Source organism: Rhinoderma darwinii, chromosome 2 (assembly GCF_050947455.1).
Source record: "Rhinoderma darwinii isolate aRhiDar2 chromosome 2, aRhiDar2.hap1, whole genome shotgun sequence".
NCBI lineage: Eukaryota > Metazoa > Chordata > Amphibia > Anura > Rhinodermatidae > Rhinoderma > Rhinoderma darwinii.
In genome coordinates this window covers 78,466,113-78,478,611 of record NC_134688.1, presented here as the reverse complement: position 1 = coordinate 78,478,611, position 12,499 = coordinate 78,466,113, and the positions used below count along the sequence as shown (strand labels likewise).

At 44.9% G+C, this 12,499-nt stretch overlaps 1 protein-coding gene across 2 annotated transcripts in view; it reads right to left on the bottom strand.

Annotated features, from left to right (window-relative positions):
• Positions 1 to 315: 315 nt before the first annotated feature.
• The window catches only part of CERS5 (ceramide synthase 5), a 67,162-nt gene continuing 54,978 nt past the window's right edge, over positions 316 to 12,499 (bottom strand). For both annotated transcript variants that reach the window (XM_075851801.1, XM_075851800.1), the window contains one exon: positions 316 to 1,030. In XM_075851801.1, the coding sequence (XP_075707916.1) occupies positions 881 to 1,030 (150 nt within the window). In that variant the 3' untranslated portion in view covers positions 316 to 880. The remainder of the gene's footprint in view (positions 1,031 to 12,499) is intronic.

The window sequence follows — 12,499 nt, the reverse complement described above, 5'->3', positions numbered from 1 at the left end:
CACAGAGTTCTCTAACATTTTGTTAAATTGGTTTTCATCAAATGCATCTTTCCTCTACACAGTCAACCAATATGGGTCGCTTTTACAGTTCTCAGACATGGTCAACCAGCCCTCTCAATGGCAATGGGATGCATCACTGTAAACAGATTCGGCATTCAAATGTTAGAAAAAAAACTGGATGGCAACCAATATGGCCGACACGTTCCTTAAATTTTCACCTTCAAAGTGAAAAACATAAATCAGAGGGAATTGCTTGACTTAAGACAAAACTATGCAACCACTTTTAGTTTTAAGACCAAAAAAAATCTGTCCAGGTTTTGTTTGTTTTTTTAATTTTTTTCACAGACTGAAGTAAACAATGATATAAAATATGACAATAAGGCGCACGCTCCTGATTTTCCACACATTGCTTGTGAAAGGGTTGCCACCCCTTGTACCTGGCACAGCTATGCAAGAGCCCGGGGTTAGTCTTATCCACAGTGAACATTTAAAGAAGACCAGGGCCCAGTGATCGACTACTGCCAATCTACCGTGTAACATTGGCCCAATAGCACAATCCTTGCCACAGCTTGTGAACGACAGTCTCTTCCCATGTGGACGAATGGTGGAGGGGGGTATTGAGCACAGTTTATAAAAGGTGCGGATTCATCAAGTCAGACTGTATGTGGCAGCCGGCGTGTGCTATTCCAGATCCATTGAACCACCTGTCAAGTAACAGCTGGGATGAAATCTGGCTGTTGTCTGATGCAGAATGTGCTTCACCCTCCAGGGGCGGCTCAGTTCAGGACTGGTTGTTTGTGAGGAATGATTTAGGCCAAGTCTTATGACATGTCTTTTACAAAAGGAAACATATTACCATGTTGCTGGGCAGTCTATTCACTTATTCTTCAGACCACTGGCCACTTGTAGCATGACCGTTCACCCGGTTAGCCCCATTGCTCGATGTGTTATGGACCGATTTTGTGCCGTTTAATGCTGTATCCTCCTCTTCCGAGCTACTTTCTAGATCACTGCGTTCATCTTTCACTGCCTGGCAAGAAAAAAATAAAATGGTGTTAATAGAGCATCATTAACTATTTGTTTTTACACCTTAAAAAAGGGGGTGAGAAGATGAATCACCATTAGTTGCGGCGAGTCATATCTGTTCGCTAGAAATGATCTTTATATAGGAGACAACACTTCATAATAGGCATGGTTAGAAGTAAATACTGGATGGATGAATTAGCACTGTAGTATTCATAAATTAGTGTGGCAAGAGATCCATGGCCACCTTTTCAACTAAATGGGACAGTTAGGTCTGGCCACTGTATTCTTGTATGGAAATACCCCACGGGTGTGATTGTGCATTTATCGATGATCCCTCCCTGGTTTTCCGGTCTGCACTGGAAATCATGGGATACTCTGGTACAATTGCACTGATGAAAAATAGAAAAAAAAAAAAAAAAGTCCCCTTCGGCCTAACATTTTAGGTTATGGAAATTGCCCGTCATACACGCTAAGGGCTCTATTAGCACGACAGAGGCCAAAAGAGTGTCCTCTCTGCCTCTGTCAGGCCGGTATACGTCCATATACTTTAATATAAACATTTTTGAAGCATGGAATGGAGTAGTAGAGTATGCTATTCCATCCTGAGGGATTCCACAAAAAAAAAAAAACCATATACAACATGGTATCCATTCCTTTATCCTGGGAGCCTATGTGTGATTGATGCTCCTGTCACAGTTATATGCTAAGAAGTGTACATCAGGGAACTTCCCCAGAGCCGGAGTCCCTGAGAGGTCCATCATACATAGACCGCGAGTTCAGGAGCATCCCCAGCTCTGCGATTTCTGAGCAGAGCATTTCTGCAACTCCGGCATTGTAAGGCTGGTTTCACACACACTATTTACGGACGTAATTCTGGCGTTTTAGCCCCGAATTACGTCCGAAAATGCTTCTCAAAAGCGTCGGCAAACATCTGCCCATTCATTTGAATGAGTCTTACGATGTTCTGTGCCGGTAATTTTTTTTACGAGCCGCTGTCAAAAGGCGGCGCGTAAAAGACGCCAGCGTCAGAGAAGTGCCTGTCACTTCTTCAGACGTAAATGGAGCAGTTTTCCATGGAAAAACAGCTCCAGTTACGTCCGTAATGGACGCAGCAAAAGACGCCTGCACATGCCATTACGGCTGAAATTACGGTGCCATTTTCTCCTGAAAACAGCTCCGTGATTTCAGCCGTTCCGGACGTGTACGTGTGAACATACCCATAAGCTTTCCAGGGCCGGAGTCCCCAGCCAGAGTTCTTACGATGATCTAGCCAGGGACTTTGGCGTTGCAGAGCTCCTGACATCACGGTCCTTAGCTCCCCCCGGGCACAGCGCTTCAGGTAGCGCTATGCCCATGGGGTGCACGCGATGTTTCACACTGTATGCCTGTGCTGTGCGATACGTTGAGAGTCCTCCTGAAGTACAACTCTGTCAGAAGTAAAAGAAACATGATGTGAACTAGGCCTTAAAACCACCGCTTTGTACAGCCCTATATCTGCAGTCCTTCAGAAAAGAACAGTGGGCAGAACGCTTCAGGAGAACCCTGTTATTCAGCAGTGCTCCTCCAATCAGTGTTGCCACAAGAGCAAAGAGGGCTCGGGGTGCCCACTGTTAATGGGCAGATGATAGATGCCCTTGTTTAAAAGCTCTACCGTCTCATGAAAGTTGCACTTTAAGGTCAAAGCATGCATTATTGGTTTTAAGTTACAAGTGTAAAATCTCAGTTTATACTAAAAGCCTAAAAAAAAATTATTTTGCAGTGTCTAAAAAAAGTAAATTGGTACGACACTAGCACAAGGAATGAATGTCTAATAGCAGAGTCTATACAACGCTTGTACAACAGAACACACCAGAAGTGTATTATACAAGTAGTGACCCACTACAAAAGCATCGTATGAAATAGAAATCTTCCTGGACTCCAGGGAAGCACCAAAAATACACATTATTCCGGTGTATGTTCGGATGAAGAGTGGCGGGAAATATGGATGTCTGAAGGAAGGATATGGATGCACTGGGAAGACCAGGCAAAGCCAAGAGTGTTCCTAGTGGTAAATTCATCACGGTTTGACCACAAACTCTTATTGAGTGAAGTGTGCGGTACCTCTGCAAAAGAAGAGCGGAGCAGTTGCCTATAGCAACCAACCAGATTGCAGCATTCATTTTCCAAAGGCCTCTGTATAATAAGAGATGGAACCTGGTTGCTATGGGCCAATTCTTCAATTTCCGCTTGCCCTACTTTTCATAAATCTCCCCCATTATTTGCAGTGAATCAAGGAATCAACATAGATGCCAACAATATGGTCATGATTACAATTCTAGGGCTCCATTGCCAAGATTTTGTACATTTAATGCCAAGAGTTACACTGAAACCAGAGAAACCAGTATACAATTGAGCAAACAATAGGGCTCTACTATTTACATGGACCGACTAGTCTGCCAGCCATTGAGCTTGCATGAGGTTCTAGTCTTTGGCTAATGAGGAAAATGCCAAGCAGGGTCCCGCCCGTAGTAGGTAAACAAGCCCTAAGGCCCCATGCACACAACCGTAAAACTGCGGACCGCGGTTTTACGGACCCATTCTGCTCTATTGGCCGCGGACACCTTTCCGTAGAGCTACGTACGGGTGTCCGTGCCATAGAACTGTGGCAGGAATTATGGAGCACGTCCTATTTTCATATTTTACAGGCCGTGCTCCCATAATTTGGCCCCGAAAATGTGGGCGGCTAGCCGTGCCCGCAATCGCGGGCTGTGATTATGGGCACGGCCGTGTGCTTGGGGCCTAAAAAGAAATTTAGATTACATGCACACTGTGTAATTTAGTGCAGAAGATCTAAATCCAAACCGCAGATAAACGCAGGGAAAATCCACACTTAACTCTTTAACGCTGAAGGACGGATATATCCGTCCTATGATGGCGCGGGTACTGAGACTGTACCCACGCGATCAGCGGCAGGAGCACGGCTGTTATACACAGCCTGGCTCCTGCCGGAATCGAAGCGCGCTCCGATTCCACCAGTTTAACCCATTAAATGCCGCTGTCAATAGTGACAGCGGCATCTAATGTGTTTGACAGAGGGAGGGTGCTCCCTCTGTCACCCCATCGGCGCCCCCGCAAACAAATCGCGAGTTGCCGTCGGGTTTCCATGACAGCCGGGGGTCTAACAAAGACCCCCAGGTCTGTCTTCCGCAACTGCCTGTTAGGCGATGCCGGAGGCATGACCTAACAGGTTGCCTGTCAGTTTTACACTGACAGGCAATAATGCTTTGGTATACGAAGTATACCAAAGCATTATATATGCGATCTGCACATCGCATAGTGAAGTCCCCTGGTTGGACTTAAAAAAAAAAATGTCAATCAGTTAAATAAAGTTTGTGGAAAAAAAATAATAATAATTACAGTGAAAATCAAATAAAACTTTTTTTTGCCCAAAAAGTGGTTTTATTCAGTAAAAGTGTCAAAACAAATCACACATACATGGTATCCCCGCGATCGTAACAACTTGACCAATAAAATGAACACATTAATTAAACCGCCGGATGAACGGCGTCCAAAAAAAACGCAAAAAACAGAAAAATTCTCTTTTCTCCCATTCACCCTATAAAAAATAAAATAAAAGTTAATCTATAAGTCCTATGTACCCCAAAATAGTACCAATGAAAACTACACATTGGCCTGCAAAAATCAAGCCCACATACGGTCACATCGAAGGAAAAAATAAAAAAATGACGGCTCTTGGAATGCGGCGATGCAAAAACAAGTAATTTTTTTCTAAAAGGGTTTTTATTGTGCAAACGTAGGAAAACATATAAAACCCTTACATATTTGATATCCCCATAATCGTGCCGACCCATAGAATAAAGTTAACATGTTTACACTGCATAGTAAACGGCGTAAATTTATAACGTGAAAATTAATGCTGGAATAGCTGCTTATTTTCAATTCTCTCCTAAAATAAAGTTAATAAAAGTTAATCGATATATTATAAGCATCTAAAAATGGTGCAATTACAAAATACAACTCGTCCCGCAAAAAACAAGCCCTTATACGGCTATATAGACGGAATACAAAAACCGTTACGACTCTTGGAATGTGACCGTGAAAAAACAAAAAATAATCCTTGGTCATTAACGTTCAAAATGGCCCGGTCATTAAGGGGTTAATGATGCGTTTTTGTTTTTTTTTTGTGTTTTTACATTTTGAAGTGCAAATAGATGCGGTTTTATTCTGCTGATTTTGGTGCGTTTTCTTTTTATAAACTTTTAGATACAACTTGGAGGTGGAAAAGATAAATAGACATGCTGTCGATTTTAAAATACGCACTAAGGCCGGATTTACACGCAAAAGGCACTTAACAGCTCTGTGTGTCATCACATAGGATGTGCGGCTGCGTGATTTTCTCGCAGCCGCCATCATTATGACACTCCGTTTGTATGTTTGTAAACAGAATAGCACGTGGTGCTTTTCTGTTTTCATTCACACTTTTCACTGCTGTTGCACGAATCACGTGCGTCCCACGGAAGTGCTTCCGTGTGCTGCGCGTGATTTTCACGCGCCCATTGACTTCAATGAAATACGCACAAAGAACGGACATGTCGTGAGTTTTACGCAGCGGACTCACGCTGCGCAAAAATCACTGACTGTCTGCACGGCCCCATAGACTAATATAGGTCCGTGCGAGGCGCGTGAAAATCACGCGCGTTGCACGGACGTATTTAACGTTCGTTTGAATAAGCTGAAAAATTCTGCAGCGTGTATATGAGATTACTTGAAGTCCCACTTACTTTGCTGTATTACGCTGCACATAATGTGCATTTGGCCTTAAAAGTAAATCGTGGTTGTCATGAATAACCTTATGTACACGGTAAGAAAATTATTGATATACAATGTCCTTATTTCCCCTGATGGTCCTCGCTTTAAAGGAATCTTTGTGAAGATCCTTTGACCTCTCTTTGTAGCAGCTCTTAAATAAAGGACCTGAAACGAGGTTCTCTCCACCATGTGATGACACAAGCTGTACTAACCATGCACCTTTTCCTAGCCTTTACTTAAGGCGTTCACCCGTGGCGGATACATTGCGTAATATTGAGTAAAGAATTAAGATATATTTAAAAAATATGGAGGAAAAATGGAAAACAAAATTGGAAAAAAAAAAAAAAAAAAAGTGAATATGTCATATTAGGTGATGCTTTCTGTCATCTGGTGCACGCCACTGGGTGAACACCTGAATACATATTTGCCATCTTCTGCCGACTTCAGCGATACTAAATGTGTGCACATCTCTTACACGTGGAGCTTACAACGAATGGTGGGCAAAGTGGCTTTTGGAGAGCAAATTTTCCATAGCTGGTTTGCTGACACCATACGACCATTGCAGATGTTGTGAAGAGCCAAAACACCTTCAACATCCCCAAAATGACTTTAGGAAATTAGACCCCCCCCCCCCCACCCAACTATTTATTTAACATCTCAAAGATTTGAAAGTCTGCAGTGTAAAGTATCTGCAGCATGTGGATGAGTTTTGTAAAATCTCATCTACCTGCCTTGTACTGTATTCCACTGCAAACTTTACCTGCACAAATCTGTAGGTAAAATCTACAGCGAATCCGCCACATGTAAAGTCACCATAAGGACGGGGCTACATGGTGACCGGTCGCACAGCCAAAGATCGCTATGTCCTATAGCCTATATGAAAAACCAAGAAAAGACTTTCCTGTATTCTTTAAAGCTTTACCTATGAGACAGTGACAAGGTTGGAGAGTGGGGATGCAGAACGCTCCTCATGACAATGGAGATTCATTAAAAATTAAGTATCGCACAATAGATCAAACAATTGCATGTTTAAAGGGAATGTGTCGCAAATTAAACTTTTTTTTTTTTTAAGTGTCGTTACTTATTTCTATTATATTTTTTACGTTTTTTGCTGTATTTTTTTTTTCCGTATGGTGGAAAGTATTCAAAATTAAATAATAAATTTGACATGTTTTCCAATGTTGGCCACGAGGAGGAGCACTTCCCAGAATTACAGCAAGGTAAATAAGGCAAAGCAACCTGACTCACAGCTGCTGTAAATGTGGGAGGGAACCTCACCCCCCCTCTCACAAGCCAGGTAAAGGTGTCTTCAAATTGCTAAGCAGTGTCCGGCATCCATATTGGGTGTGATTCTGCAGCTGGAAGAAGTTCTAGGACACACCAAAAGGCTAAGTGTATGTTCACACGCTTACTAAACAAAGGGAAAACAGCTCCTGATTTTCAGCCATTTTTTAATCAAACACGCGTTTTTTAACGGCCGTTTTTGGAGCCGTTTTTCTATAAAGTCAACGAAAAACGGCTCCAAAAAGTGATGTGCACTGCATTTTGGTTGGGCGTCTTTTTACGTGCCGTTTTTGGAAAACTACCACGTAAAAAACGCCCTGTCGGAACAGAACGCCATATTTCCCATTGAAACCAATGGGCAGATGCTTGTAGGCGTTCTGCTTCCGATTTTTCAGCTGAAAACATTGTGTGTGAACATACCCCTAGGGTATGTGCACACGCTAACTGCATTTACGTCTGAAATGACGGAGCTGTTTTCAGGAGAAAACAGCTCCGTCATTTCACACGTAATTGCTCGTACTCGCGTTTTGCGAGGCGTCAATTACGGCCGTAATTTGGAGCTGTTCTTCATTGAATTCAATGAAAAACGGCTCAAATTACGTCCCAAGAAGTGTCCTGCACTTCTTTGCCGAGGCTGTTATTTTACGCGCCGTCTTTTGACAGCGACGCGTAAAATTACAGGTCGTCGGCACAGTACGTCGGCAAACCCATTCAAATGAATGGGCAGATGTTTGCCGACGTATTGGAGCAGTCTTTTCAGGCGTAAATCGAGCCGTAAAACGCCTAGTTTACGCTTGAAAATAGGTCGTGTGAACCCAGCCTTAGAATGATGAAAGTGAAGTGAATGACTTTTCAGTTGACCGTTTCACACGCCGTGTATTTGACATGTTTTTTTTTTGCACATTTTACATGCAAAAAAACACATGAAAAAATGAAAAACGCTTGATTACACGTGTTTGGGGGATTTGTGTGTGTGTGTGTGTGTGTGTGTGTGTGTGTGTGTGTGTGTGTGTGTGTGTGTGTGTGTGTGTGTGTGTGTGTGTGTGTGTGTGTGTGTGTGTGTGTGTGTGTGTGTGTGTGTGTGTGTGTGTGTGTGTGTGGGGGGGGTGCTCGCCGCTGATTCTTCAAAACAGCTGAAAAGCGGCTATGAAGTATCAGCGGCGCCCGTGTACACTCCGCTCTGCCACACACACACACGGGAAAAGTCTTAAAGGGGTCGTCCAGGAAAACATGGCGCCGCACCTGTCCTCAGGTCGTGTGTGGTATTACAGCTCTGTCCTATTCACTTCAATGGAGGTGAACTGCAATACCAGACACAACCTGAGGACAGGTGCGGCGCAGTGTCTCCAATCCGGACACCCCTTCTGTCCTGAGATGACCCGACGGGGGAGGCGGGTGTCAGAGCCACCCACCGCCATCACCACAGACAGAACCACAACTACGGCATGAGGGCAGGGCTTGTCCTGAGTGCACTGTCTCTTGTTATGGACAGAGTTATAGTCACATGAACCCCGTCTGATGAACCGGTAACCTAGGTCCGATCACATGACAGAGGGGGTCACCAAAAACCCTGTGCACCCTCAGCCCGTCCATCCAGCCCTTTCCTGGTTATATCTGCGTCTGGGAAAGCTGGGTGACCACCATTACCCCTCATACTGGAGTGTTTAGGGATGTGACTAATGAACCTCTCACACTCCAGTGGGAGGGGTAATGGTGGTCACCCAGCTTTCCCAGACCCCTGAACAATAAATCTCTCTAGTTGTGCTGAGACTGTTTGGGAATGTGACTAATGAACCTCTCAGTCTCAGCACAACTAGAGGAGATTTATCGTTCAGGGGTCTGGGAAAGCTGGGTGACCACCATTACTCCTACTGGAGTGTGTTTGGGGATGTGACTAATGAATCTCACACTCCAGTAGGAGGGGTAATGGTGGTCACCCAGCTTTCCCAGACCCCTGAACGATAAATCTCTCTAATTGTGCTGAGACTGAGAGGTTCATTAGTCACATCCCCAAACAGTCTCAGCACAAGCACAACTAGAGAGATTTACCGTTCAGGGCTTTCCCAGTACAGTTTCATCGTGTGTCCTTCACACAAGGGAGGGAGGGGGGGGGCGTTTCGGGGGGGGGGCGTCGGGAGTCACGAGAGCGGGGGTCTGAGAGGTAGAGAATGGGACATGCAGAGACACACATCTTACCTGCAGTGCAGCTGGTCTTCAAGATGGCGTCTGCTCTCTCCCTGCAAACAGCTGCTCTGTGTGACTGACCTGCGTCAGAGCCACAGAGCAAAGTCAATGGAACGGCTCCCGTTCATTGACTCCTATGCACTGTAGCTGCCGTATTCCATCTCTGTATGTGTCGTTAATCGACACATACAGAGATGAAAAAAAAATGGCAGCCCCCATAGTGAAGTAAAAGTTAGAAAAAAGTAAAAAACAAACACACATAAATAAAAGATTTTAGAATAAAACACTAAATGCAAATTGATATCAAAATTTTTTTTTTCGTGACACCTTTCCTTTAAGTCCAATAATAAGGGGGGGGGGGATTTGTCAACTAGACTCAGCCCCCCCCCCCCAACAAAAGTAAATGTGATCTAAAGGGTGCGGCACCAATAAAAACAGCTGACCCTGCAATAAATGAATAAATAGACACAGCTCCATCGACCGAGAATAGAAAAAGTTATAGGTCCCTGAATATGGCAAAAGATATACAGAAGTTTTTTTTTTTTTTTTAAACCATTTTTATTTTTGTAAAATTAGTAAAGCATAAGCCTATATAAATTTGGAATTGCTATAATCATATTGACCCACAGAATAAAGACCCGCACAGTGAACGCCGTTAAATCAAAACCCAAAAACGTAAAGGCTCTTAGAAGGAGAGGATGAAAAAACTACAATGGTCCTGAAAGGGGTGAGGAAGAACTGCCAGAAGAAATGTATAAAGCAGAATTCATTGTTCAACAAAAATGTAATTTTTTTTTTTCTTTTTTCCTTTAGGCTACATTCACACGACAGTGAAAAACAGCCGTTTTCAGGACAATGAAGTTCTATGGGTGTATTCAAATGCCCGTGAATACCAGCCGTCAAAAAATAGGACATGTCCTATTTTTGGCCATTTTCACGGTCAGACTGCTCACATAGAAGTCAATGGATCAGTTTTTAACGGCCGTTTTTCAGGAATCAATCCTTGTAACAGCCCCTAAAAACTGATCCTGGCCAAGGACTCCCCGCACATAGCACTACTTTGAGCGCTGAACCCAGGGAAGCCCCTGACAGCACTGTCCATATATGGACAGTGAAGGCAGGGCTTTTAACTATGGAGTTCCCAACCAGAGCATCGCAGGAGCCGGGAACTCCTGTCTTGCGAAAGCTCTAGATGTCATTGTCAATATAGGGACAGTGGCGTCAGGGTCTCCCTCTGACAGCCCCCCTCCTGTAGATAGCACCAACCCCCCCAGTAGATGGCACCCCCTGCCTGCAAATAGCAGCCCCCCCACCCGCCACTACCGGAGAAGCCCTCGGCATCACTATCACTATGCATATATATGGACAGACGTCAAGGGGTTATTCCTGGAGCGGAATCACCGGCCAGAGCATTGTGAACGCTCTGGCCGGGGATTCCCCTCCTGTAGAAGTCCCTGGCGTCACCTTCCATATATGGACAGACACGTTAGAGGCTACTCCTGAAGCAGAATCCCCAGCCAGTGCGCTGCCGTCGCTCTGGCAGGGGATTCCACTCTTATTTGTGTTTACGTGTTAAACGTCCGTGTGACGGCCATTTGAATTATATAGGTCCATGTGACGGCCGTTGAAACAACGGCTGTCACATGGACCTATATAATTCAATGTGTTTGTTCACGCAGCCATTGTTTCAATGGACCATGTGAAGAATCCCTGAGAAAATAGGACCTGTCCTATTTTTTCATGCTTCACGCATCCTTGCATTAGACTCCTATGGAGGATGCGTGATATCGCATCCCGCAGAGCACGGATACACCTTTGACTTGAAAAATGCCAGTTTTTCACATCCGAGATGCGATCCGAGATGCCCGTGTGAATCTATTAGAGTTAGCCCCGGATGCCAGGTGCTCAGAGAAGAATCCCCGGCCAGAGCGATACCACTCCTACAAGGAGTTACAGTGGGGCTATGTATGGGGGAGGGAGGGGGCGGAGTGGCGCTATCTACTGTGGGCACTGTGGCGCGATCTACAGTGACATTGTCGCACTATCTACGTGGGCAATGTGTTTTCAGGGGATTTTAAAATATCTTACTTCTTAGGCTACATTCACACGGTGGAGAAAAAATGGCCATTAAAAACTGATCAAATGTCAGCGTGTCTCCAAGTTTTCATCCATTTCCAGTCCATTTGCCATCAGTTTTCCATGGCTGTTAAATGAAATTCATCTTTTGTTTTTGTCAGGGTTTTTTTTTGCCCAAACCCCCTGAAAAACACCAGAGCCCATGTAGATTGTGCCGCAATGTCACTTTAGATAGTGCCACAGTGCCCACTGTAGATAATATGCAGTGCCAGTGCCCATAATACCAGTGTCCACTGTATAGAGTGCCATAGTTCCCACATATGAAGTGCCACACAGTGCCACTGTATGGTGCCAGTGTCCACTGTAGATCGCGCCACACTTCCCATGTAGATAGCGCTGCCCCTGTGTAGATAGCACCCCCCACCCCCCAAATATCGCCACTGTAACTCCCTGTAGGAGCAGAATCTTCTGGCCGAGGATACCGGTCGGACTGAGAACCTGACGTCTGTCCATATATGTACAGTGAGGTCATAGACTCTCTCTAAGAGCAGAATCCCCTGCCATTGGCAGCCCTCTGCCCCGGGGATTCAACTCCAGGAGTAACACCTTGACGTAAACTGTCCATATATGGATAGTGATGCTGGGGGCTTCTCCAGGAGCGGAATCCCTGGTCAGAGGGAGGTCTGGCCGCTAGGGATTCCGCTCCTATAGGGAGCCACAGTGGCACTCTTTTCAGGTGTGGAGGTGCTATCAACAGGCAGTGGGTGCTACTTCCATGGGGGGTGGGTCAGCGGGAGCCCCTGACGCCATTGTCCATATATGGACCGTGACGTCACGGGCTTTCCCAAGACAGGAGATCTTGTGTTTCTCTGGCCTGGGGACTCCATAGTTGAAAGCCCTGACATCACTGTCCATATATGGACAGTGCTGTCTGGGTGCTGAGCCTGGGGAAGCTTTTAAGTAGCGCTGTGTGAGGGAAGTCCTCGGTCAGGATCAGTTTTTAGTGGCCGTTACAATGATTGACTCCTGAAAAACGGTCGGTAAAAACTGATCCATTGACTTCTATAGGAGCCGTCTGGCCATGAAGACGGCCAAGAATTGGACATGTCCTATTTTTTGA